This window comes from Dendrobates tinctorius, unplaced genomic scaffold (genome assembly GCF_039654945.1).
Source record: "Dendrobates tinctorius isolate UK_male_01 unplaced genomic scaffold, ASM3965494v1 ptg000134l, whole genome shotgun sequence".
Lineage (NCBI taxonomy): Eukaryota > Metazoa > Chordata > Amphibia > Anura > Dendrobatidae > Dendrobates > Dendrobates tinctorius.
The window spans coordinates 9,778,097-9,802,203 of record NW_027361802.1 but is presented as its reverse complement, the minus strand read 5'-3'; the positions used below and the strand labels follow the sequence as shown (position 1 = coordinate 9,802,203).

The 24,107-nt window shown below is 47.0% G+C and overlaps 1 protein-coding gene across 2 annotated transcripts in view; it reads right to left on the bottom strand.

Annotated features, from left to right (window-relative positions):
• Positions 1-1,546: 1,546 nt before the first annotated feature.
• The window catches only part of LOC141048341 (sialidase-3-like), a 75,361-nt gene continuing 52,800 nt past the window's right edge, over positions 1,547-24,107 (bottom strand). Inside the window, exons 3-4 of one of the 2 annotated variants that reach the window (XM_073543823.1) lie at positions 3,196-3,777; positions 1,547-2,940 (exon numbers count right to left, since the gene is read on the bottom strand). In XM_073543823.1, the coding sequence (XP_073399924.1) occupies positions 3,769-3,777 (9 nt within the window). In that variant the 3' untranslated portion in view covers positions 1,547-2,940; positions 3,196-3,768. Of the gene's footprint in view, positions 2,941-3,096; positions 3,778-24,107 lie in introns of those variants that run through there. The other variant, XR_012220031.1, reaches the window with a different exon arrangement.

Sequence of the window (24,107 nt, the reverse complement as noted above, 5' to 3'; positions counted from 1 at the left end):
TTGGGCCTAAATTAGTACATCCAAAATGGAGTCTCCCTCATCCCTCACTTGGGGATGTTTGGCTTCAGTTAATATGTCCAGCATTTGGAAGATATCATAATAGAAACTAAACAGACCCTATTATAGATATAGGGATACATATGATGATTTTTCTTCCATCATGTTAGTTCTGGTGCCGTAACCCTGAATTGATGGTGCCTCTGGTGATATATTCATGTATGGATGGAGGTTCGTATAATGTAGTGATGAATGTTCTGAAGATTGATTCGTAACCAGAACCATCATCGATATGAAACCAAAATCTTCATAATTACATAAACTGAACACTAGAGCTTTCACTAGTACATACACACGGCACCAGAACCATCATTAGTAAATAACTATGTCACTACAGCTTCTATCAGTATATGAATATGGCACCAGAAGCACCATCAGTAGATAAATGCATCACGAGAAAGATCATCAGTACATGAATACATCACCAGAACCACTATCAGTACATTAATGCGTCACCAGAGCCACAGCCAGTAAATAAATACACCAGCATCATTATCTACATAAATACGGCAACAGAATCATCACTGGTAAATAACTATGTCACTGGAGCCACTATCAGTACATGAATACAGCACAATAACTAGCATCAGGAGATAAATGCATCACCAGAATCATCATCAGTACATGAATACATCACGAGAACCACAGCCAGTAAATAAATACAACATCAGCATCAGCATCATCATCAGTATATGTGTACACCACCAAAACTCTGATCTCTTAATGTGAGATCTTAGTGATTGCCTGCCCCTGACCTGATAAATATGAGCCGGATGCATGCATAGAAGGACATCAGACACAAGGTCAGGTGTGCTCCTCTCTTGGCCAGAGCTGTCACAGAACTGATTTTATTAGTATAAACAAAAGACCATGTAATAGGCAGGAAAAGGGCATTGCTCAGCTTCTCCGGAGCCATTGTACCAGTCTGTATAAGGTCCATGCTAAGTCTATTCCATATATGGTCTTCAGTGTATCCTCATCACATTCCAAGGATTCCATGGCATAGTTTCAGCATATAGACGCCATCTTGCCACGCCACGTCTGAACTAGCTTATGTTAGGTTAATAATTGATTTCATTAGCCTTTCTCTCCTTCAGCAATAAGTTGTATTGTCAAGTCAGGCCCATATACATTCGGATCTCATGAACCAACAACTCCCAATATGTCTTCAACAATGATAAGGAGATCCTGGGAGTGGTTGTTATCAGTCATTATCAGAATGCGGACCATGCAGAAACCACAATACTGATGAAGCGCAATGTATAAAGAGGTGTGGGGTGCACCAAACAATCAATTAATTCTAAATAAGAGGGTGCAAAAGCCTTGCATGGAATAAACCATGAAAAATGAAGAGACAAAAGACCAAGCAAAGAATTGCATGCACACCGATTAAATTCCAGAACAGATAATAACCATAGAAAAATGATTTATTGGAAAAACAGGACACACATTTTTTAAAAACAATTAAAAAGGACAAAAAAGTCCCAATATCACCCTTGCATACAAGTGCCACATATAACCATAATAGGTATAAAGCCCCTCCTGTATCAATAAGACCACAGGTAATGAAAAGCTATCACAGTACACCATGTGCACAGAGTTTTCTTAAATATGTACAATCTCCAAAATAAATCATGTCCACTAGCCCAATATGTGGATTCTCCAGGGCAACAATATGGGAGCCTACAAGCAATGAGGCTACTGGGATATAAAAAAGATCATGGTCACATACTCACTAATCCCAATGGTAAGCAAAAACCCTGAAAACCAGCTCGATGCTGCTGGATGATATGCTGGTGGACAGCCAAACTCCTGTGAAACCTGTGGATAGCCAAGGGAAAAATGCCCATAGCCAGCCAAAATGGAGCTAAGACAGAGCTGAAGACATGGAACAGGGGTGTGAGGAACGACCCCACGCGAATCGCTTGCTTAGAGCAGCTTAGTCAGGGGAAGTGTGCTTGCTAGCCCAAACACAGCATTTAAATAGCATGTGGATAATACTTTAAACACCATATGGTATGTGAAAAACCCAACCGTCATGGCCCCTCAGATGTCTTGTCCAGACGCCGGTGTTCACACCGAAATCTTGCGTGAAAAATGCGAGATCATCCCATATCGCGTGGAATTAGGCGCAGCTAGTTCATTCGTGCATGCGCAGTGCAGTCAGAAAGGTCTGAACCAGCAACTTACATTGCTGTGTGCAAGGAAATGCGCGCTTTATACTGTAGAACCATAGGCGCAGATAAAAGGCGTCTATTACACCCGTATGAGCCCTGATCTGGCACTGTCTGTGGATCATGTGATGAAAAGAGTTACAATCATGCAGAAAAACGCAAAACTTCCTATACCGAGAGAAAAACGCAAGGCACAATAGCTACAATGTATTTTTATGAAGCTCCAGCCCAAGATATAAAGAAAAAAAAAAAGCCATAGGTCAAATATATGCACATTAAAGAAATGAGAATTACATCTAGATTGCCATATATATGTGAAATACCCTCATTTAAAATGAGAGGGTCATATAGTTATGCACGAGAAAACAGTGCCCACCATATGCAAATATGCAAATAGGCCAAATGAAAAAACAAAAAATCCTGTAAAGGAATATATATGTATAAAAAAATAAAAAAAACAACAACAAGAAACTTCCACCTAAGTGGAATCAGCAGAGACCACCTGTGGGGTGGTATAAAGTATTGATCTTGTAGAGACAAAACGCCAAGTTCTAATCAAGATGATGATGATATAATTCATCCAATGGGAAAAAGTTTCCAAAACAGAGAAAATCACCAAACGGAAGAATCCAAAAGGTTGCTGAGACACTTTCGAGATGAAAACTTCAAAAAGGGGGGGGGGGAAGAAAAAACATCAACTGCAGACAACCTGAGGAGGACAAAAAATAGAATGTATCAGACATTTAGCCCCAAAAAACGGTAAATAAAAGCTCTTCATTTAAACCGGTCGGAGACACTGACTGTAGTTCAAAAATCCATCTGGATTCTGCCTGGAGTAAATGTTTCCGGCTGTTGCCCCCTCTGGTGTTCTGTGCGATCTTCTGCAAGCCCACTACCTTGACCCCAGACGCTCTGCCCCTATGCATAGCCAGAAAATGTGTTGCAACCGGTGTAAGGGTCTTACCCTTTCTTGAATCAGCTGCCGCCAGATGGATGGTAGAGATGTGTTTCTGGGCTCTCTTCCTCAATTCCTGGGAGGTTTGGCCCACATACACCTTCCTGCAAGGGCAGAAAAGCGCATAAACCACATCCCTACTCTTACAATTAATATAAGAATGTAATGGATGTCTATGGAGAGTCAAGGGATTGAGAAAGGCATCACGTGTGGGGATCATAAATGGGCACACTCTACAGTCCCCAAATGGAAAAGATCCTTTAAGGGCAATTCCCCTATTCAATTTACATGTTAGGCGCATGAAATGGCTCCTGGTTAAAAGATCTCGGAGATTGGGCGCCCTCCTAGCCGTTAGCAAGGGTTGCATAGTGGTAACCAGAAAGGTCTGAGCATCCGTTGTAAGGATAGACCAATGCCTAGAAAGAATATCCCTTACCTGGGGCCAACTGCTATTATAATCAGTAATGAAGCGGAGTTGAGAGTCCTGGTCCCGAACCCGTAGAAGAAGAAGGGATGCTTGGTCGTGTTGTCGTGCCCGCTGAAACGCTGTTGAAATTACCTTCTTAGGTTACCCACGATGTTTTAACCTTCCTGTAAGATCACGAGTAAAAATCCTCATCACGTGTGCAATTCCTTCTTGTTCTAAGGAATTGGCCAATTGGCACACCCACCTTAGTATGTTTAGGGTGAAAACTACTGTATTCCAATAGAGCATTGGTGGCCGTTGGCTTCCGGTAAAGATCTGTCACCAACCGTGACTCATCCGCAAGAATATTTAGATCCAGGAACATGGTGGAGCTGGAAGATATTGAATGGGTAAGGCAGATATTAAAAGGATTCAAATTCAAACCTTCCAGGAACTGGACACATTCCATCTCCGTGCCAACCCAAATAAAGACTATGTCGTCTATGAAACGGTGCCAATGGCACACATGTTGTTGAAAGATGTCTTTATTTGGGTTGGCACGGAGATGGAATGTGTCCAGTTCCTGGAAGGTTTGAATTTGAATCCTTTTAATATCTGCCTTACCCATTCAATATCTTCCAGCTCCACCACGTTGAGATGCATGCAACTCTGAATTAATTTTTTTGCGGTTTATACTTGCCATGTGCCTCTGCCAGAAATGTTACTCTAGCACAAGGACTTTTTTCATTGTACATTTTTCAATTTTTATGCAGGATGCAGCCAGACCCTTTATTGTTGGCTGGGTGAACTGAGGCGTCTGCCTTGTGGGGATCACTTATGTAGTGCTGGGCAGCCCGCCAGATCTAATAGTATGGGCGTCATCAATAGGCTGTAAGACAAACACTGTGCATCTCACATATCTGTGTGACTGGTGTCCTATGCAACCTCCATCTGTCTGTATATTTAATCAGGGGCGGACACAGTCTGTAGTGGGCCCCTGAGCAAGAAATTTTTCAGGCCCCCCCCCGCCCTTCATAGTGCAACAAAGTTATTTGTTATTTGTTGTTATCTAATATTGAGGCTATGCAGGGCTGGATATAGTATCTGTATAGAGCATAATGTAACCCCCCCAAAGAATATAATGCAGTTCCCCCATATAGTATAATGCAGCCCCTCCATAGAATATATGGCAACCCCCTCATAGGATATAATGCAGACCTTATCTAATATATAAAGCTCAAAGTGTGTATGTATGTATGCGTTTATGTATGTATGTGTGTAAGTATGTGTGTGTATGTCCGGGATAGGCATCCGCACCGTCGCAGCTACAGCCACAAAATTTGGCACAGTCACACGTCTGGACCCTGAGAGCGTCCTAAGCTATGTTGTGAGGCGAAATTTTAACCCAGCGCGTTCCGATTCACCAAACAATTTTGCCCCTATCTACATACTGGGGGAAAAAGTGTGTGCGTGTCAAGCCCCGCCCCGCATTATGATGTCATAATGCCCCTATTTGCATAATGGGGAAACAGTGTGTGCGTATCAAGCCCCACCCCTCATTATGATGTCACAATGGTTGCCATGGCGACGCTGATGTCATCATAGGTTGCAAGCCCTGCGCCGCTCATTATGATGTCATAATGGTTGACTATGGGATGGAGGATGTGTGATGGGTATATGGGCACTGGACTATGGGATGGAGGATATGTATGACGGGTATATGGGCACAGGACTATGGGATGGAAAATGTGTGATGGGTATATGGGCACTGGACTATGGGATGGAGGATATGTATGACGGGTATATGGGCACAGGACTATGGGATGGAGGATATGTGATGGGTATATGGGCACTGGACTATGGGATGGAGGATATGTATGACGGGTATATAGGCACAGGACTATGGGATGGAGAATGTGTGATGGGTATATGGGCACTGGACTATGGGATGGAGGATATGTATGATGGGTATATGGGCACAGGACTATGGGATGGAGGATGTGTGATGGGTATATAGGCACTGGACTATGGGATGGAGGATATGTATGACGGGTATATGGGCACTGGACTATGGGATGGAGAATATGTATGATGGGTATATGGGCATGGGACTATGGGAAGGAGGATGTGTGATGGGTATATGGGCACTCGACTATGGGATGGAGGATATGTATGATGGGTATATGGGCATGGGACTATGGGATGGAGAATATGTATGATGGGTATATGGGCATGGAACTATGGGATGGAGGATGTGTGATGGGTATATGGGCACTCGACTATGGGATGGAGGATATGTATGATGGGTATATGGGCACGGAACTATGGGATCGTGGATATGTATGATGGGTATATGGGCACGGGACTATGGGATGGAGGATAATTATAATTTGCTATAACTAACCACAGTTAGTTACTATGCCCGGGCATATGGGTATATGGGCATGGGACTATGAGATGAAGGATGTGTGATGGGTATATGGGCACTCGACTATGGGATGGCGAATATGTATGATGGGTATATGGGCATGGGACTATGGGATGGAGAATATGTATGATGGGTATATGGGCATGGGACTATGGGATGGAGAATATGTATGATGGGTATATGGGCATGGGACTATGGGATGGAGAATATGTATGATGGGTATATGGGCATGGAACTATCGGATGGAGGATGTGTGATGGATATATGGGCACTCGACTATGGGATGGAGGATATGTATGATGGGTATATGGGCACGGGACTATGGGATCGTGGATATGTATGATGGGTATATGAGCACGGGACTATGGGATGGAGGATAATTATAATTTGCTATAACTAACCACAGTTAGTTACTATGCCCGGGCATATGGGTATATGGGCATGGGACTATGAGATGAAGGATGTGTGATGGGTATATGGGCACTCGACTATGGGATGGAGGATGTGTGATGGGTACATGGGCACTCGACTATGGGATGGAGGATATGTATGATGGGTATATGGGCACGGGACTATGGGATGGAGGATAATTATAATTTTCTATAACTAACCACAGTTAGTTACTATGCCCGGGCAGCGCCGGGCTCTTCAGCTAGTAATAAATATAATACAACCCCTCTATAGAATTTCAGTGTAGCCCCAAATAGAATATAATACAGCCCACCTCCCCATAGAATATAATGTAGCCCCCCATATTATATAACACAGCCTCCCCATATAGAATATAATGTAAAATGTACCCCCATGGTATATAACACAGCCGCATAGTATATTGCCCAGCACCACATGGTATATAGCCCAGCACCACATGGTGTATAGCCCAGCCCACAATGGTATACAGCCCTGCCCATCATGGTATACAACACAGCATGGTATATAGCCCACCATGGTGTACAGGCTGTATACCATGGTGGGCTGTATAATACAGCCCAGCATGGTATAATACAGCCCAGCATGGTATATAGCCCCCCAGAATGGTATAATACAGCCCAGCATGATATATAGCCCCCCCAAGATGGTATAATACAGCCCAGCATGGTATATAGCCCCCCCAGAATGGCATAATACAGCCCAGCATGATATAATACAGCCCAGCATGGTATATAGCCCCCCCCAGAATGGTATAATACAGCCCAGCATGGTATATAGCCCCCCCAGCATGGTATAATACAGCAAAGAGCAAACAGATGAACGGCATACTAGGGCACACAAATCACCACATTACCAGACGGAGCTCTTTATCTGAAGTATTGCGGCATATGATTCAGTCAAAAAATGGAGGTGCTTGCATGAAAAAACATGAATATTTCAATGTGAAGCAAAAAAAGAAGAAATATGCAGCACTCACCAATGTAGCTGAAAAACTGTGAGTCTTTATTTCACATGATTTCCATCAAATGTGTGGATATGCAGGACGTGGAGGAGCATTCCTCCACGTCCTGCATGTCCACACATTTGATGGAAATCATGTGAAATAAAGACTCACAGTTTTTCAGCTACATTGGTGAGTGCTGCATATTTCTTCTTTTTTTGCTTCACATGGTATAATACAGCCCAGCATGGTATATAGCCCCCCCCACATGGTATAATACAGCCCAGCATGGTATAATACAGCCCAGCAAGGTATATAGCCCCCGCAGAATGGTATAATACAGCCCAGCATGGTATAATACAGCCCTACATGGTAAAAAGCCTCCCCAGCATGGTATATAACCCCCCCAGCATGGTATAATACAGTCCAGCATGGTATATAGCCCCCCAGCATGGTATAATACAGCCCAGCATGGTATGTAGCCCCCCCAGCATGGTATGAGACGCAGGTTCAGTTACTCTATTGCCTTGTGGGCCCGTCGCCGGCGTATGACATCATTGTTATTCGCCGGTGAGTAGGTGCCTGATACGCCTGGAGAGATCAATGCTGCAGGAGAGCGACCAGGTAAGGAGAAAGGTGTTTTTTTTAATTTTTATTGAAAGCTGCAAGACTCAGTATGTTTCACCGGCAGGATGGAGACACAAGGACCTTGTCTCCATCCTGCCCGGGGAAGAATTGGAGACACAGGGGGAGGATGGGAGACACGGGCGGAGGATGGAAGACACGGGGGAAGGATGGGAGACACGGGGGCAGGATGAGAGACAAGGGGCAGGATGGGAGACAAGGGGCAGGATGTAGACAAGGGAGCAGGATTGGAGACACGGGGGCAGGATTGGAGACACAGGGGGCAGGATTGGAGACACGTGGCAGGATTGGAGACACAGGGGGCAGGACTGGAGATACAGGGGGCAGGATGGAGATAGATGGGGCAGGAATATGGGGCAGGATGGAGACAGATGGGGCAGGATCATGGGACAGATGGGGCAAGATGGGGACATCACATAGGGACAGGATGGGAGAACATATGGCTGGAGCCAGGAATGAGGCACACGGGAGTCAGGATGGGGGATATTATTACCATAGGGTCTAATTAAGGGATATCATTACTGCAGTGATGTATCTATTTTAGTTTTTCAGGAAACTGTTTTAAGTGGGGGATGCGGTCCTGTTACTGTGCAGAGCAACTCTGTCACCTTTTTTTCTTCATATGGTGTAGTTTAAAATTTGGGAAAAAAATAAGTAATGTGTTATCATGGTTAGGACATGGTTAATGTCCTGGTTTCTCAGGGTTAATTTTGCTGGCCTCCCTTTGGATCTGGGAAGGGTATTTATACTCACTCAAGACTAGGATTCCCTGTCAGCTATACTGTTATTTTGGCTGTGTGTCTGACCCCTGATGTGCTTGTATAATGCATTGCTTGTTTGATTCCCGTGTATGACCCGGTCTGTCCCCTCACGCTGTTCTCTGTCTCACGTTTTGGTATTATTGTCTTCTCCGGTTCTGACCTCCTCGCTTGGCTATCGTTACTCCGTTACCGTTTGCCCTATCGTACCGTCTATTGATTGTTCTGGTTTTCTGATCTATTGCTACGTCCTGACAATCTGCTTTGTCTAACCCTTTGGTACTGTCCTGCTATCTCGTGCTTTGACCCCGGCGTGATCTGGTTTACGTTCCTGTCTATGCCCCTTGGTAACTTGTCCCATAGTTATCTTTGTTGGAGTTTCCCTGCAGCTCCTAGCTCTGTGGAGCTTAGGTCACGCCCCCAGCAGTCACGTGCTTCAGGTCCTGATAGTCTGAAGCATGCATCGTTACCGCTGCTGCCCTGCTCCACATGTATCTTTGATCACCATTTTTGTACTCAGGACACGCGCACTGGCTTAGTGAGCAAGCGCAGTGCGGTGTTCCTGACATTATAGCTGACCATTTCAGGTTTTTTTCCTCTGAAGGAAAAAAAATGTGTTATCCTCATGGATCCCATACAAGCTTCGGCTGATCAGGACAAGCACCTGACCCAAATGTTCCATAAACTCTATGTGGAACAGCGCACGATGGCCCATACCCAGCAACAGTTGGTGGTTACTGTGCAGGAGGCTGTCGATGCAGGCGCTCCTAGTTCTGGGGGTAGAGATGTGTCATTAGCATCCCCCGAATCTCCGGTCAAATTGCCAGACCCTTTCTCAGGGGATAAAAAGGAGTTCAGCTCTTTCAGAGAAGGATGCAAGCTTTTTTTTTCTCTAAGGCCCCGCTCCTCCGGGGACGAGTTCCAGAGGGTGGGGGTCATTATTTCCCTACTTCGGGGGGCTCCGCAAGCATGGGCTTTCTCTCTGTCTTCCTCTGCTCCTGAACGGATGTCAGTGAACTTGTTCTTTGAGGCTCTGGGGCACATCTATGATGAGCCTGATAGAGTGCGTCTGGCAGAGGATATGGTGATGAGTGTGACACAGGGGAGGCACTCTGCTGGATGGTTCTGCTCAGAGTTTAGACGTTGGACATCCGAAGTATCCTGGAACAATGCCGCCCTGAGGGGGTTGTTCCGCAGGGGCCTGTCTGACCATCTGCAGGACGCTGTGGCATTACATCCTCCTCCTGATACCCTCCATGCTAGAGGAATGATGCAACAAGAGTCTCCCTTGTACCCCAAATTGTGTGACACTGCACCTGTATCTGAGCCCATGGAGGTTGGGTCAGTCTTGTTTAAGGAGAAAGAGAGAAGGCAACGTAGAGACAACCTACTATGCTTTTACTGTGGAGCCTCTGGACATTGGAAAAAGAAATACCCCTCCTACCCTTCTTCAGAGAAACCATCAGAGAAACGACTGAGTCTGGGCAACAATCGAGGAGGTTGTCCAGACTCCCAGGTATATTTTTTTTCACATACAAAGAAGCTGCTCCAGGTTGAATTGGAACTTGCTGGCGGTCCTGTTATGACCACCGCCTGTGACGTCCGCCTGCGGGTCTGGGCTGCAGCCAGGCAACACCCCGAGAAACACTGATACCCTTTACCCCTATACAGGGATCTGGATTTATAGCAGAGCCCAGGAGGCGCTGTCTGAGTAGGAGCAGTGACCAGAGCAGGACGGTCGTCAGAAAGGTGTTCCAATACAGGACACAAACGTGGAGATATGCGGGTCTAAACCAGTCGGGCAGCAATGGTACAAAAACGGTAGACAGAAGCAGAGTCAGATTCAGGCCGAGAGTCATAAACCAGGAGAGTAGCAGAGGTACAGAATCGTTAGGCAGAAGCAGAGTCAGATTCAGGCCGAAAGTCATAAACCAGGAGAGTCGCAGAGGTACAGATTCGTTAGGCAGGAGAGTCAGAAGTCCAGGCCAAAGTCAGTCAGTCAGAAAGTAATTCACACAGCAACACACAGGGGAACCAAGAATATATCCGGCGGCTTGCAAGACCAGTCCCAAGGTATTTCAGGGATCAGATCACCCCTCATAGGTTCCTGGACTGATGATGTCATCAGTACCGCCCCCAGGACCAGGCCAGATGGAGATGCAGTAACCTCTTGATGACTGACAGAGGGGTGGAGCCTGCGTCCACCAGATGCCTGCGCAGGTGCCCTTACTCTGTCAGCACCATAACTCCCGGGCGAGCCATGGCGCCTCCTAGTGACCGCGACAGGAGCAGCAGACCCAGAATTTAACGGCGACGTGACAGACCGGCGCCTCCTAGAGGCTAAAGCCGGGACAGTAGGCTCTGAGCCTGACGTGACAGAACCACGGCCCCTTCCAGTGGCCGAGGCAGGAACAGCCGTCCCTGAGTCTGACGATAAAGTGGCGGTCCGGCGCCTCCTAGTGGCCGCGACCGGAACAGCAGGCCCTAAGTCTGGCGGAAACGTGACAGTACCCCCCCCTCCAAGAGGGGCCTCTGGACCCTCAAAACCCGGTTTATCAGGGTGAAGGAGGTGAAACCTTCTAATCAACCCCTTGGCATGAATGTCACTAGCGGGGACCCAGGACCTCTCCTCTGGGCCATAGCCTTTCCAATGAACTAAATATTGCACAGACTTTCTCACTAAACGGGAATCAAGGATGCCCTGGACTTCGTACTCCAAGGCACCCTTGACCAAAACTGGAGGAGGAGGGGACTGGACGGGATGAATTGGGGAGCGGTACACCTTGAGAAGGGATTTGTGGAAAACATTAGGAATTTTAAAAGACTGAGGAAGCCTTAAACGAAAGGCTACCGGGTTAATTACTTCTAATATCTCGTAGGGACCAATAAACCTGGGCCCCAGTTTGGCAGATGGCACCTTAAGCTTAATGTTTCTGGTAGACAGCCAAACTTTGTCCCCAACTCCTAGGTGCGGCCCTGTGGACCTCCGTTTATTTGCGGCCGAAGCCTGCCTGACATGGGACCCTTTCAAGTTTGTGTTCACCTCCGACCAGACTGTCCTTAAGTGACGTATGGAATTCTCTACTCCCGGAAGCTCCGACATCTTAGCCGAAAATGAACCAAAACGTGGGTGCAAACCATGATTGCAGAAGAACGGGGTGGTTTTGATAGATTCCTGGTACTGGTTATTTAGAGCGAACTCAGCTAATGGGAGATGTTCCACCCAATCAGACTGATGTTCCGAGACATAGCAGCGAAGATATTGCTCTAGAGCCTGGTTGGTACGCTCCGTTTGACCATTGGTCTCAGGGTGGTAAGCGGAGGAGAAGGATAATTCAATACCAATACGTTTGCAGAATGCTCTCCAGAATTTGGAAACAAACTGGGTACCTCGGTCGGACACGATATTCTCTGGAGCGCCATGCAGCCTTATTACATGAACAATAAACAACTTACTCAGAGTTTCTGAATTAGGTAATCCATAGAGGGGAACGAAATGACATTACTTACTGAACCTGTCCACCACCACCCAGATGCATGTCTTCCCCTCTGAGGGTGGTAGATCAGTAATGAAGTCCATGGAGATGTGGGTCCATGGACTCTCTGGAGCGGGCAAGGACTGGAGCCAGCCGGCAGGCCGATTGTGAGGGGACTTGGCGCGAGCACAGATTTCACAAGCTAATACATAATCCTTGCAGTCCTTAACTACCGTTGGCCACCAAAAACTCCTAGTCACAAGTCTGGCGGTATTATTGACCCCAGGATGGCCTGCCAGGACGGAGTCGTGCGACTCCTTCAGAACTTGTAGGCGAAACGGCGCTGGAACAAACAATTTCTGGGGGGCGTCGAGTCAGGGGCTGGTTCTGGGGACCTACGGATCTCCTCCAGAAGGTCCAGAGACACAGCCGACACAACAATACCATTGGCCAGTATTGGAACTGGCTCTGAGTCCTCAGCCTGTGAGGGGCAGAAACTTCGAGAGAGAGCATCAGCCCTCACATTTTTGGTACCAGGACGAAAGGTTATTAAGAAATCAAACCTAGAGAAGAACAAGGCCCACCTCGCTTGTCTAGGATTTAATCTTTTAGCTGACTCCAGGTAAGTCAGATTCTTGTGATCTGTAATCACAGTGATCTTATGTTTGGCGCCTTCGAGGAAGTGGCGCCATTCCTCGAAGGCCCATTTGATCGCCAATAACTCCCGATTACCTATATCGTAATTCTTCTCAGTGGCAGAGAATTTGCGGGAGAAAAAGGCACATGGGCGAAGCTGAGTGAGTGATGCAGTGCCTTGCGACAGCACTGCTCCAACTCCGACCTCAGAGGCATCCACCTCTACAATAAACGGGCGGTCCAGAGCAGGCTGAACCAAAACTGGGTTGGCTACAAAGCACTCTTTTAACGTAGCAAAAGCCTGAATTGCCTCAGGGTTCCAATTGGTCACGTCTGCCCCTTTTCGGGTCAAATCCGTGAGTGGTTTAGCAATTTCGGAGAAACCCCTGATGAATTTTTGGTAATAATTTGCAAACCCTAAAAATCGCTGCAGCGCTTTTAGCGACTTGGGTTGCACCCAAGTTTTAATAGGTTGGATCTTGGCAGGATCCATACGGAAGCCTGTGCTTGAAACCACATATCCAAAAAATTGTACCTCCTCCGCAAAAAAAACACATTTCTCCAGTTTAGCAAACAGGGAGCGTTCTCGCAGTCTCTGCAGTACAGAGCGAACGTGCTGAGCATGTGTCACAGGGTCAGCAGAATAAATCAAAATGTCATCTAAATACACGACGACATACACCCCACAAATGTCCCTGAAAATGTCATTTACAAAGTGCTGGAACACGGCAGGTGCGTTACTGAGTCCAAAGGGCATTACCAGGTACTCAAAGTGGCCAAGAGGGGTATTAAAGGCTGTTTTCCACTCAACCCCGTCTCTTATGCGGACTAGATTGTATGCCCCCCGGAGGTCCAGTTTAGTAAACCAACGGGCTCCCATTAGCTGATTAAAAAGATCAGGGATGAGTGGAAGCGGGTACTGGTTCTTTATAGTGATTGCATTCAATTCCCGGTAATCAATGCAGGGTCTGAGACCACCATCTTTCTTTTCTACAAAGAAGAAGCCAGCTCCAACTGGTGAAATGGACGGTCTAATAAACCCCTTTTTTAAGCTATCTGCTATGTACTCGTTCATAGCCTGACGCTCTGGACCTGAGAGATTAAATATTCTCCCTTTAGGGAGACGGGCATCTGGAATCAGATCTATAGGGCAATCATACTTTCTGTGAGGGGGTAGCTTTTCAGATCTTGCAATAGAAAAGACATCCTCAAAATCTCTGAAGGCAAACGGTATGTGGAGGGGTTTAACTTTAACTTGGTTTACTGTTAGCGACATGCAGTTTTCGTGACAGTGTGAACTCCAGCGTACAACATCGCCTAGGTGCCAGTCGATGACTGGATTATGCTGGCGTAGCCATGGCATCCCCAAAATGACAGCAGCAGACAAATTATCCATCACAAAAAATGACATAACCTCAGTATGCAATGCTCCCACCGACATAGTGATTTTGTCAGTAACAAATTTAACCCCCTCCTGGACAATAGATGTGCCATTAATAGCCGTAGTTTTTATAGGGGCATTAAGTCTTAATAGGGGTACACCGAGACTTTTAGCAACCAAAGAATCCATAAAATTCCCTTCAGATCCACAATCCACATATGCGTTCACACACTGAGATTTCTGACCAAAAGAAAGGGCAATAGGCAATAAAACTTTAGCCGCATCTGCGGGCAATACCTGTGCCCCTGGGCAACCATAGCCAGAGTTGCCCAGAGGCCGATGTCTCAGTAGTATGGATCTCTGACGCTCAGCTCTTTCTCTGAAGGCTCCAGATTGCAGCATACTGGTGCAGGAAGATGAAAGTGCTCCTTCAGGCTGTGCACTGAAACAGGTGTTTAGGCCAGAAATCAGCTCAGTCAGAAGAAGGGAGAGAAAAAAAAAGTTCAGGGAGACTGCTTTTGTATATGCTGGATATACAGTGGGGCAAAAAAGTATTTAGGCAGTCAGCAATAGTGCAAGTTCCACCACTTAAAAAGATGAGAGGCGTCTGTAATTTACATCATAGGTAGACCTCAACTATGGGAGACAAACTGAGGAAAAAAAATCCAGAAAATCACATTGTCTGTTTTTTTTTCATTTTATTTGCATATTATGGTGGAAAATAAGTATTTGGTCAGAAACAAAATTTCATCTCAATACTTTGTGATATATCCTTTGTTGGCAATGACAGAGGTCAAACGTTTTCTGTAAGTCTTCACAAGGTTGCCACACACTGTTGTTGGTATGTTGGCCCATTCCTCCATGCAGATCTCCTCTAGAGCAGTGATGTTTTTGGCTTTTCGCTTGGCAACACGGACTTTCAACTCCCTCCAAAGGTTTTCTATAGGGTTGAGATCTGGAGACTGGCTAGGCCACTCCAGGACCTTGAAATGCTTCTTACGAAGCCACTCCTTCGTTGCCCTGGCGGTGTGCTTTGGATCATTGTCATGTTGAAAGACCCAGCCACGTTTCATCATCAATGCCCTTGCTGATGGAAGGAGGTTTGCACTCAAAATCTCACGATACATGGCCCCATTCATTCTTTCATGTACCCGGATCAGTCGTCCTGGCCCCTTTGCAGAGAAACAGCCCCAAAGCATGATGTTTCCACCACCATGCTTTACAGTAGGTATGGTGTTTGATGGATGCAACTCAGTATTCTTTTTCCTCCAAACACGACAAGTTGTGTTTCTACCAAACAGTTCCAGTTTGGTTTCATCAGACCATAGGACATTCTCCCAAAACTCCTCTGGATCATCCAAATGCTCTCTAGCAAACTTCAGACGGGCCCGGACATGTACAGGCTTAAGCAGTGGGACACGTCTGGCACTGCAGGATCTGAGTCCATGGTGGTGTAGTGTGTTACTTATGGTAGGCCTTGTTACATTGGTCCCAGCTCTCTGCAGTTCATTCACTAGGTCCCCCCGCGTGGTTCTGGGATTTTTGCTCACCGTTCTTGTGATCATTCTGACCCCACAGGGTGGGATTTTGCGTGGAGCACCAGATCGAGGGAGATTATCAGTGGTCTTGTATGTCTTCCATTTTCTAATTATTGCTCCCACAGTTGATTTCTTCACTCCAAGCTGGTTGGCTATTGCAGATTCAGTCTTCCCAGCCTGGTGCAGGGCTACAATTTTGTTTCTGGTGTCCTTTGACAGCTCTTTGGTCTTCACCATAGTGGAGTTTGGAGTCAGACTGTTTGAGGGTGTGCACAGGTGTCTTTTTATACTGATAACAAGTTTAAACAGGTGCCATTACTACAGGTAATGAGTGGAGGAAAGAGGAGACTCTTAAAGAAGAAGTTACAGGTCTGTGAGAGCCAGAAATCTTGATTGCTTGTTTCTGACCAAATACTTATTTTCCACCATAATATGCAAATAAAACGAAAAAAAAACAGACAATGTGATTTTCTGGATTTTTTTTTCTCAGTTTGTCTCCCATAGTTGAGGTCTACCTATGATGTAAATTACAGACGCCTCTCATCTTTTTAAGTGGTGGAACTTGCACTATTGCTGACTGACTAAATACTTTTTTGCCCCACTGTATACACAAGAAGCAGTTTTTTTTTATATGGCCGGATATAATGTGACGTCCGCCTGCGGGTCTGGGCTGCAGCCAGGCAACACCCCGAGAAACACTGATACCCTTTACCCCTATACAGGGATCTGGATTTATAGCAGAGCCCAGGAGGCGCTGTCTGAGTAGGAGCAGTGACCAGAGCAGGACGGTCGTCAGAAAGGTGTTCCAATACAGGACACAAACGTGGAGATATGCGGGTCTAAACCAGTCGGGCAGCAATGGTACAAAAACGGTAGACAGAAGCAGAGTCAGATTCAGGCCGAGAGTCATAAACCAGGAGAGTAGCAGAGGTACAGAATCGTTAGGCAGAAGCAGAGTCAGATTCAGGCCGAAAGTCATAAACCAGGAGAGTCGCAGAGGTACAGAATCGTTAGGCAGAAGGAGAGTCAGAAGTCCAGGCCAAAGTCAGTCAGTCAGAAAGTAATTCACACAGCAACACACAGGGGAACCAAGAATATATCCGGCGGCTTGCAAGACCAGTCCCAAGGTATTTCAGGGATCAGGTCACCCCTCATAGGTTCCTGGACTGATGATGTCATCAGTACCGCCCCCAGGACCAGGCCAGATGGAGATGCAGTAACCTCTTGATGACTGACAGAGGGGTGGAGCCTGCGTCCACCAGATGCCTGCGCAGGTGCCCTTACTCTGTCAGCACCATAACTCCCGGGCGAGCCATGGCGCCTCCTAGTGACCGCGACAGGAGCAGCAGACCCAGAATTTAACGGCGACATGACAGACCGGCGCCTCCTAGAGGCTAAAGCCGGGACAGTAGGCTCTGAGCCTGACGTGACAGAACCACAGCCCCTTCCAGTGGCCGAGGCAGGAACAGCCATCCCTGAGTCTGACGATAAAGTGGCGGTCCGGCGCCTCCTAGTGGCCGCGACCGGAACAGCAGGCCCTAAGTCTGGCGGAAACGTGACACCGCCTTTGTTGACTGTGGTTCCTCCATTAATCTGATTGATTCCCAAGTTGTGACTCTTAATAAGATAGGGACAGTCAGGTTAAAAGGCCCTGTTAAAATTGTGGCTTTGGATTCATCCCCTCTTACTCGGGATGGAATTTGCTTTATGTCTGAAATTTTTTCTATGAAAGTGGGTTCCACTAATGTAGAAAAGTTAAGTTGTTTCATTATAAATAATCTGCCTGCAGGACGGGTATTGGGGATGCCCTGGCTGCAACGCCACAATCCTCTCATTGATTGGGTGAAGGGGGAGATCATCCGATAGGGATGTAATGATAATGGTTTGTGTGGTGACCCGGTTCCTTTGGCCAATCTGATCAAATCTGTATCTGTGTCGTCTGTCGGTCTGGAGGGTATTCCGGAGTACCTGAGAGACTTTGAAGACGTGTTTTCCAAAAGCGAGGCTGAGGCGCTCCCACCACATAGACCATATGATTGTGCTATCGATTTAATACTTGGAGCCAAATTACCCAAGGCTCGTTTGTTTAATTTGTCCGGGCCTGAGAGCCAAGCTATGAAAGAGTACATTAAAGAGAGCATTCGCAAGGGGCATATTTGGCCCTCGGTCTCACCCGTGGCAACGGGGTTTTTCTTTGTAAAGAAAAAAGATGGTGGGTTGCGACCGTGTCTCGGCTTTCGGGAACTGAACAAAATTACTGTTAAGAACACGTACCCTCGCCCGTTGATTCCTAATCTATGCAACCAACTCACGGGGGCCAAATGGTTTTCTAAGCATGATCTACGAGGGGCTTATAACCTTATAAGGATCCGGGAGGGGGACGAATGGAAAACAGCGTTCCTGACAACTGAGGGGCTGTTTGAAAGCCTGGTTATGCCCGTCGGCCTCACTAACGCTCCAGCTGTTTTTCAGAATTTCATTAATGTTGTTTTTTCTGACTTGATTGGGCGTTATGTAGTCATTTACCTGGATGACATCTTGATATACTCTGAGGACAGTCAGTCACACTTACACCATCTACGTACGGTTCTTATGAGACTCCGGGAGAACCATTTGTATGCTAAGCTGGAGAAGTGCTCATTATTTATGCAAGAACTATCTTTTCTGGGTGTAATTGTATCCGGGGAGGTATTCCGCATGGATCCAGGGAAGGTTCAGGCAATTACCGATTGGGTGCAGCCTCATGACCTGAAGGGGTTGCAGCGATTTCTGGGCTTTGTTAACTATTATAGGAAGTTCATTAGAGGGTTCTCACAGGTGGGGAAACCCTTGATGGACCTCACTCTTAAAGGGGCAGATGTAAAAAATTGGTCCGTGGCCGCAAAAGATTCCTTCTTTACATTAAAGACGCGTTTTACCACAGCTCCTGTGTTGGTACAACCCAATTCGTCAAGACCTTTTATCGTCGAGGTCGACGCTTCGGAGGTGGGGGTGGGGGCAGTATTGTCACAGGACCCCTCTACCCTGACTAACCTCAAACCCTGTGCCTTTTTCTCTAAGAAGTTCTCTTCGCCCGAGAGAAACTATGATGTCGGTAACAGGGAATTGTTAGCGGTTAAATTGGCCTTCGAAGAATGGAGGCATTTTTTGGAGGGGGCCGCTCATCCCATTACGGTCATCACTGATCATAAAAACCTGGCCTATATCGAGTCTGCTAAGAGACTGACCCCCAGACAGGCTCGGTGGGCACTTTTTTTTTCTCGATTTCATTTTACCATCATGTTCCGACCAGGGTCTTAAAATGTAAAGGCGGATGCCTTATCCGGAAGTTTTGATTCTGTGTCCCCTCCAGAACCTCCTTCCTCCATTCTTCAACCGGGAGTGGTTGTAGCCGAAATCTCCTCTGAGTTACAGAGAGAGATTCTGGAAGCACAAGCACAAGCTCCCAGGAATAAACCCCCAGGTAAATTGTTTGTACCCGAACAATTCCGTCTCACACTCCTTCAAGAATTTCATGATTCTGTGTTAAGTGCACACCCTGGTATTGCAGCTACCCGGGGGGGCAGTAGCTAGGGGCTTTTGGTGGCCCTCTATGGGTACTGATATAAAAAGGTTTTTAAATACTAGTGGGGTGTGCGCTCGCTCTAAAAGCTCTCAGGTCCGGCCGGCCGGGGAATTGGTGCCTTTGCCAATTCCGGATAAACCATGGACACACCTGTCCATGGACTTTATCATTAATCTTCCATCTTCCAAGGGCAACTCAGTGGTATGGGTAGTGGTTGATAGATTTTCTAAGCAAGCCCACTTTGTGCCATTACCTGCGTTACCATCCCCTGAAACCTTGGCCCGCTTGTTTATACAGCACATTGTTCGGTTGCATGGAGTGCCTGTGAACGTGGGGTCGTACAGGGGTGTGCAATTTGTGGCCAGGTTTTGGAGAGCGTTTTGTATGAAGTTGGGGGTCACGTTGTCATTCTCCTCTGCCTATCACCCGGAATCCAACGGACAGACTGAACGCACCAACCAGTCGTTGGAGCAGATTCTGTGGTGCCTGGCCTCCTCCAGACAGGAAGACTGGTGTGAGGTATTACCCATGGCAGAATTTTCATTTAACTGTCATATTAATGAGTCTACCGGAAAGTCTCCCTTTCAGGTCAATTATGGGTTTGTTCCGCAGTTTAGGGGATTTTTCCCGTATGAATTCGGATTGCCCTGGTGCCGAGGGGATGGTACAACAGTTAAAAACCCTCTGTAGGGAGGTGCAGGGGAGCATCTCCAAAGCCCAGAAGAGGTACAAACATTTTGCAGACAGGAGGAGGGGGTTGGGTCCTGCGTTAACTGTGGGGGAAAAAGTCTGGTTGTCCACCCGTAACATCAAACATAAGATACCCTCTATGAAGTTGGGCCCCAAATTTATTGGCCCATACAAGATTGTAGAGGTGATCAACCCGGTGGCATACAGATTACAGTTGCACACCTCCTTCAAAATATCTAACGTCTTCCACAGGTCCCTATTAAAGCCTGTGGAGACAGTTAGAGAAGATCCCTCATCTGTGGCTCCACCAGTATTGGTAGAGGGTCAACTGGGGTATGAGGTAGGGTGCATCATTGATTCACGGTGGGTGCGCCGGAGACTTCAGTACCTTATTCATTGGAAGGGATATTCCGTTGAGGATCGGTCATGGGTTCCAGCCATTTCGGTGCACGCTGATCGACTAGTGCGGGCTTTTCATGCCAGATACCCTGAGAAACCTGCGGGTCCAGTGGCCCCCCATTAAGAGGGGGGTACTGTCATGGTTAGGACATGGTTAATGTCCTGGTTTCTCAGGGTTAATTTTGCTGGCCTCCCTTTGGAACTGGGAAGGGTATTTATACTCACTCCAGACTAGGATTCCTTGTCAGCTATACTGTTATTTTGGCTGTGTGTCTGACCCCTGGTGTGCTTGTATACTGCATTGCTTGTTTGATTCCCGTGTATGACCCGGTCTATCCCCTCACACTGTTCTCTGTCTCACGTTTTGGTATTATTGTCTTCTCCGGTTTTAACCTCCTGGCTTGGCTATCGCTACTCCATTACTATTTGCCCCTATTGTACCATCTATTGCCTGTTCTGGTTTTCTGATCTATTGCTATGTCCTGACTATCTGCTCTGTCTAACTCTTTGGTACTCTCCTGCTATCTCATGCTTTGACCCCCGGCTTGATCTGGTTTATGTCCCTGTCTATGCCTCTTGGTATCTTGTCCCGTAGTTACCTTTCTAGGAGTTTCCCTGCAGCTCCTAGCTCTATGGTGCTTAGGTCACACCCCCAGCAGTCACATGCTTCAGGTCCTGATAGTCTGAAGCACGTATCGTCACCGCTGCTGCCCTGCTCCACAGGTATCTTTGAGCACTGTTTTTGTACTCAGGACACACGCACTGGCTCAGTGAGAAAGCGCAGTGCAGTGTTCCTGACATGTGTTCTGCAATCGGTGTTCTAGATACCTCTGTTATTTCTTGCAGAGACGAGCCCTGGCTGGAAGAAGTGATGGTGGTCTGTGCTGGATGAAGATGAAAAGCAAAGATGAAGGACTTCACCTAGAGACGTCACTGGTGAGTCATTGTGTTACCTGTACACTGACATTATGCACTGTATACTATATATTGCAGTCCAGTGTACAAAGTCACCAGTGATCACTGTATTACCTTTACACTATACACTATATGCAGTGCTCCTCTGTGTAATGTCACCAGTGATCACTGTATAAGGCTAGGTTCACATTAGTGTTTGAGTCCGCAGTATATCATCCGCATACGCATGCCAAAACGCATGCAAAACACATGTTTATGCAGAGTTTATGCACATCATCTGACACATGATGGAAAAAAACGCTGCATGCATGCTTTTGTATGCGTTTTTGCATGTGTTTGCGTTGTTTATGCGCATGCGTTCAATATGAAATGAGACAAAAATGGGTGTGTCTCATGGGATTTCTATTTACAGTGATGTATTTTTTGACGCTCTAATCCGCATGCACAGCTCATGCTGTGACGAAGTCAGCTTACGCTGAGTTGACTTTTTCTTTAGAGTGGACCCTCTGGGTCATGGCACCCACCCACCTAGGGCGAGCTGACCTTGTGAAGAACCACCCCCTATACAGGGAGTGTCAGGGGTAAGACCAAGGGGGTGAGCCACCACGACTGCTGGCACCAGACGACCGGCTCAGGTAGACACTAGGTACGAGTGTCTGACGACAAGGACGTGCAGGAAACAAGACAAGACGTAAGTTCAAGGTATCTTCATTAAGACAAGTTCAGGATAACATTCAGTGCAAAACGTGACAACAAGCAAACACAACAAGGTGCATGCGTGGCACGCCAAGGTCCATGGAATAGTATGTGCTAGAAGGCAAGCCTGGTTACCGGCAAGGACACGATGGCATCGGACTCCAGACAGCTGGCAGGGATCAGTGTTGTGAGTTCATTTTCCCCTTCGTCACTGAGGTCTGGTGAACTCTCTATTCTGGTAAAGGAAGGTAATGAGCCTGATTATCAGGCACCTGAGCCTAATGAGGATGACTGGCTGAGTGGAGTCACGGACTGGATATAAGGCTGCCGACGCCCTTCTGCCCTGCGGGTGATTTCTCTTTGGACTTCTAGGACACCAGTCTGATTCCTGCTCCTCTAAAGCTAAGTTTTCTGCTTTGCCTGTTAGCATTTGTGTTTTGTTTTTGTTTTCCTTGCTTTTCTGGATTCTGCCATTCCCTGCTGGGGTGAGCTGAATCTCCTTTTGCCGGTTGCTCTGTCTTCAGAATATTCCTGAGTACTGACATAGCTTTTTGAAGCCTAGCGTCTTCAGGGCCTTTTTCACTGTCAGTCTGTTGGCTCTTATTTTCTTAGGGTTTTTCACGGATTGCAGACAGCAGCCTTCCTGTCCTTTCCTATCTAGTTAACTTGGGCCCTGTCTTTGCTCAGTCTATCTTTCTGTCTGTGTTAGTGTTTTCATCTTGCTTCTCCGTCATTATGTTGGGGGCTGCCTATTGCTTTGGGGTCTGCTCTGGGGCAGTTTAGATTTCCCCTTTCTTTCTTTAGGCCTATTTAATTCTCCGGCTGTGATCGAGGGGTCTAGGGCATCGTAGGAACCCCCCACGGCTACTGTTGGTTGTTGTGGATAGGATCAGGGGTCTGCAATCCGATAGCTGCCAACCTCTCTGGTTTTCTGGACTTAGCTAGCATTTCTGTTTTTGCCTCCTACGGTGACTCAATCATAACAGATCAGGGTGTCAGGCTGTAGACTTCATGCTTATGATCTCTGGCAGTGATGGCAGGTTCCGGGAATCCAGCAGGCAAACCAGGGTACATGCAAGAAGGCACGACAGATTTCCAGACATGGTGCGTGTTAGGGAACACGCCGAGGTCCAAGGCAAGATTCCAGGCAGGGTGCGTGCTAGGGGCACACAAGGGTCCAGGGCAAGGTGCAAGGCAAGGTGCGTGTGTAGGGACACGCCAGGTTCAACGTGCAAAGTACGGTGCATGTGTAGGGGACACACCAGGGATCAAAGTTCAACATACAAGACAGGATGCATGTGTAGAGACACACCAAGGCACAAGGGACAAGACAGAGTCCTGCGCGTGCCGAGAGCACACCAGGGTCATAGTTCAAGGCAGATTCCTGTGCGTGCAGAGGGGCATGCCAGGGTCCGGGTACAAGGCAGAGACCTGCGCATGTAGAGAGACACACCAGGGTCAGGGTTCAAGGCAGAGTCCTGCGCGTGCAGAGGACACGCCAGGATCAGGGTTCAAGGTAGAGTCCTGCACGTGCAGAGGGGCACGCCAGGGTCAGAGTGTGGGAGCTGATCAAGTAGTTAAGTGGGCCACCGGAGAGTGTACGGACAGTGAAACCAAAATGGGGTGGACAACAGAATCACCCGCCATACCGCAGATCCTAGGGTACTCAATAACAGGAAAGAATTGTGTTTAAAAAAAAAAAAAAAGTGTGTGTATATTCTTTCCTCTATATCTCTGAGGCCGTAGGGGGAATTTTTTTTCTCTCAATGGAGATAAAGCAATTGTCTGATCGTGTGGAGAAGCTCGCTGCGGAAGTGCGGGGAATTTCCGCCTACCTTGCTCGTTCGCATGCTGTTGAACCAAAGATCCCTACACCTGATGTATTTTTTGGGAATCGATCTAAATTTTTGAGTTTCAAAAATAATTGTAAATTATTGTAAATTATTTTTTGCCTTGAAGCTTAATTCGTCAGGGAGCTCTGCGCAGCAGGTTAAAATTGTCATCTCTTTGCTGCGT